Source organism: Mus pahari, chromosome 1 (genome assembly GCF_900095145.1).
Source record: "Mus pahari chromosome 1, PAHARI_EIJ_v1.1, whole genome shotgun sequence".
NCBI classification, from domain to species: domain Eukaryota; kingdom Metazoa; phylum Chordata; class Mammalia; order Rodentia; family Muridae; genus Mus; species Mus pahari.
Window position 1 is genome coordinate 74,644,424 of NC_034590.1, and position 4,571 is coordinate 74,648,994.

At 37.1% G+C, this 4,571-nt stretch overlaps 1 protein-coding gene across 1 annotated transcript; it reads right to left on the reverse strand.

Moving 5' to 3' along the window:
• Positions 1-748: 748 nt before the first annotated feature.
• On the reverse strand, positions 749-1,693 carry LOC110331395 (olfactory receptor 51I2-like). The gene has a single exon (XM_021211935.1). It carries the CDS (start codon positions 1,691-1,693, stop codon positions 749-751), a length of 945 nt encoding a protein of 314 aa, XP_021067594.1.
• Between the last annotated feature and the right edge of the window lie 2,878 nt (positions 1,694-4,571).

Genomic DNA, 4,571 nt, shown 5'->3' on the forward strand with positions numbered 1-4,571 from the left:
TATCCATTGATTAAGTTCTTTAAAACAATCATTTAAAAGTACATTATTTTATCATATCCTAAATTGAATCACCCTATATATTACAGGTACATTGTAACACAAACTTTCCTATACCTTTAATTCTTTTATTAATAGATTCTGATCATATAATTATACACAATTTAAATATACAATATATTAGTAAAATATTAAAATTTAACTAAATTTAAATATTACTAGAAATGAGCTTTTTAGTATAACTTACATAAAATAATTTTTATCTCTTATTACAGGCCAGATGGATATCATACTATATGAAATAGTTATGCATAATTGTAGTTGGTATGTTTGTGTGAGAGAGACAAAGATTTGAGATAATATCTCTTGACCAAACTCTTTCAGGGAAACAATATAATTCCCATTAATACAATAGTTCCATGTTAAGAAATCCAAGGTGATATAAGATTTTAATAATGAAAATGAATGAACACCATATAGTTTTCATTCTAAAAAGAAGGAAATGAAACATGATTTTTAAAATAAATTATGACGTGGCCTGTTTTGCCTTGCCAGAGCCTATTGCTGTGATTCCTAACCATGCTGCTGCTGACATTTGACATCTGATATCAAGAATCCTAATAGAAATGTCAACTTGGAAAAAAAAAAAAAAGTCGTTAAAAAATCCCAGGTCAAAGAAGGGCCAGAGAAGACAACTTCATGCAGTAAGGACAAGCATCCTTTGAACCCAGACTATAGAAAGTTGTCAAGCTCAAATCTTAGTCCCCAGCAGGATCCTGTGAAGCCTTCGACGAATCTCCTTGGTCTTGATAGAATAAATAACAGGGTTGAGCATTGGAGGCACAAACAGATAAACAAGTGATAGGAGAGTATGCACATACCTTGGGGCATGCCTCCCATAGCGAGCAGCCATGGACACACCTACCATGGGCACATAGAAAATTAGCACAGCACACAGGTGTGACACACACGTGTTCAGCGTCTTCAGCCTTTCTTCCCTGGAGGCAATAGCAAGCACAGAGCGAAGTATGAGAACATAAGAGAGGAGAATCAGTGCAGAATCCAGACCAAAGGTAGAGATGACTATGAACAATCCAAATATATTATTAATGGTAATATCCCCACAGGGCAGGCGAATCATGTCTGGATGCAGACAGTAGGCATGGGAGAGCACATTAGCCTTGCAGAAGGGCAACCTCTTCAGAAGGAAAGGTAATGGGAAAATCATGCAGAAACTTCGAAAGAATACACATATACCCATCCACATCACACGGGCATCAGTGAGCACAGTGGAATAGCGCAACGGGTTACAGATGGCTACATAGCGATCAAAGCTCATGGCCAGCAGAATCCCAGACTCCATGAAAGAGAAAAGATGGATAAAGAACATTTGGGACATACAAGAGTTAAAACTGATCTCTCTTAAGTGGAAGCAAAACACACCCAAGACTGTGGCCAGTGTGGAGAAAGACACACCCAGGTCATTGAGTGACAGCACAGGCAGGAAGTAGTACATGGGTTGGTGAAGACTCTCTTCCTCCTTGATGATAAAAAGGATCAGGGAATTGCCCACTATGGAGACAGTGTAAAGGACACCAAGGAGCAGGAACAACCAGTGCTGGGAGGTCTCCATCCCTGGCAGTCCTGTCAAGATGAAGGGAGGCAACCCAGAGCTGTTGCGGGCTTCACCTCCCATTCTGGAACTCCTTAGATGCTCAGACCTCTGTCCTATAAAGAAAACAAATTCACATTTTCATGCATGACCTAAGTCCAACATTATTTTCTTTCTTATATCTATGTAGCCCTTTATTTTAGAGAAGTTTGGTTCCAATAGTACTCAACATTGCCTCTCATTGCCCAAAGATTTCTGAAAAGTCTGAGCTGTGGCACTGGACTTACCTGGAAATAAACATTTTCCCCCCTTCTTGCCTGTGTCTATTGCTTTTTCTTACCTTTAAGACTGTGAACTCAGTTTGTCAATATTTTGGAACTCATCTTTCCTATTACCAACATAAAACTCTATTAGTCCCAAAATCTTCAATTATTTCAGCCTCTTTGATGCAAATTACTTACTCATCAGACCACAATCTTTTCTTCTATCTACAATGCAGTGGAACTGAACCTCTATATTCTAAACTCCTTAGACCTATACACCAGTTGCTCATAGCTTCCATTCATTCATCCAGATGGGAGATAAATGGCCATAAAGATATATATCCAAGCTAGATGTGGTAGTTCATACCTGTCATGGTCATTTAGGGCTGAGACTGGGAGATTGAAAGTACTAGAATTATTAAGCCTTCTGGCAAGACCCTATCTTTAAAACTATTCATCCATAGTGAAAGCCACTCAGGCAGTCACTGACTACACTAGCACTTTCTCCATTCCTTGCTACCTCTTTCTCATTTTTTTACTCATTCAGCTGATGACCACTCTTCTCCCTGAACATTAGGATTTAATGAATGTAAATTCTTTGCAATTTCGTTCATAATCAACTTTTAATTAGTTCCTGAAAACTATAGAATTAATAGTCACTTCTCTAAGCACCAATATTGCTTTCAAACATAAAGTTCTCTCTTTTTTTTAATTACCTTGTCATCACACCCAAGGTTAAGACTCAATCACAATGTCTGCACACCTTTTCCACTGTTAACTATGTTACCAGGTAACACTAGATAAAATTACTGACTCAAACTGCTTCTTTCAGCACTTCTCTTTATATCATTCCAACAGCAGCCTATGCCTCAGAACCAAGATACCACAGCACTTGTCCATAATAACTACTTTTTCAAATCTCATTGAAGAAAAATTCATTTTATAGATTTTTTTATGATGAGAGGGTACCATCTTCTGTGACACATGGCAGATTATTATAAGCAGTGCTTTCTACTCTCTCCTCAGATACTCTTTTATGAATATTTCTCTGCTAATGCTTCTATTCTTTTTTTGCTAAACTCTAGAATTTTCTTAGGAAAAATATGGGGAGTGGATATTGTAGTCACAGAGTCTACATTCATAATACAGTCTCATTGTGTATGCTTTCCAAGAAAGTAATGTCTGACGAAAGCAGATGATGTTTTCTCGGACCGAGGACAACAGACAGAAAGCAGAGACCAAAGATGATGAAGAAGCCATGCGAAAAAAAGAAAAAGAAAAGTGGAAAGACAAGTGGGCAGAGGAAAAATAAATGAGAGGAGAGGAGAGGAGAGGAGAGGAGAGGAGGAAGGAAATGATTGGAGAGGAGAGGGAAGCATAGGCTCTCCTTCCAATTGAAATGTTTTACTGTTGAGGTTTCTAAGCTAATGGTAGAATCTTAGCACTTGATTTTGGAACACTGGATGTTTCAGGTCACCTACCTGACATTCACAAGAGTATCCAGAGTGAAGAGAGAAAGAGCATTATTAGGGAGCAGGCCCTGCACATATCCCCCTGCTGCTTCCTTCAGCTCTGTCCTGAGAACAATATGATTGTATCTGGAAAGTTCCTTAGGTTATTACCAGCTCCAGTGCTCATGGACTTCTGGGAATACAGAGCATCAGCAGCATGCATACCTCCTGGAAATAGCATTTCATCTCTCATGGGGTTATGACAGAGGGGAAATGGTCAGAACTCAAAGGGACTTGCTGTTAAAATGATTGTGTCTCACACCTAATTCACAGAGGTGAGAGAAAATGATGATCCTCAAATTTATACAGCTCAATAGTGAGTGAATGTTTAGATGTACCTCTTCGAGATATTTGATAGCCATTCCAGTATACATGTGTATCTGCATATGACCACAAAAGTACTGAATTCTATAACAGAACATGTGAATCCTATATAAAATTCAACAGTTAATTTGATCATGATATATGCAAGTCACACCTGATCATCAGTGAACCTGTCTGAACTATGGAAAGAAGCACTAGTTCACACTGCTGGTCACACATAGATGAAAGCAGGTCCTGTCATATCATCTGTTCTGGCAAGAAAGTATTGAGAACATTACTCTCTGTTCTTCTCAGATGGCTATGAAATTCCTGTTAGGGAGAAAGCAAGGACATGAGAGATTCAGGAACTTAAAAACATTAAAAGAACTTTAATTTCTGAATATACTCTACCCATTGATTGAGAAGCAAATTTACCTCCATAAACTTCATTCTTCTCCTACAAATATGTAATGACAAGTGTCATACATTGACAGGAGTAACTACAAAAGAAGTTCATGGAGATCATTCTGTTTTTTTAATTTTTTTGTTATTTAAATGCATTTCATAAATCAAACATATTGATTATATTGAGCATTTTGAGAATCAAATAATACATATAAATTTGTTCAACTTTTATATTCTTAACATTTCATATTGTACAAATAAAATTAATGAATATTTAATACTGTCCATACCTGTGGATCCAATATCTGATGTGGAATACTAAATTGTTTCAAAACACACAAAATATTCTTTGGAAATTAAGCATAGTAAAAATGTATAAAATAGAAATCAACCAAGTGGAAACAAAAAGAACTATTCAAAGAATCAACCAAACCAGGAGCTGGTTCTTTGAGAAAATCAACAAGATAGATAAACCCTTAG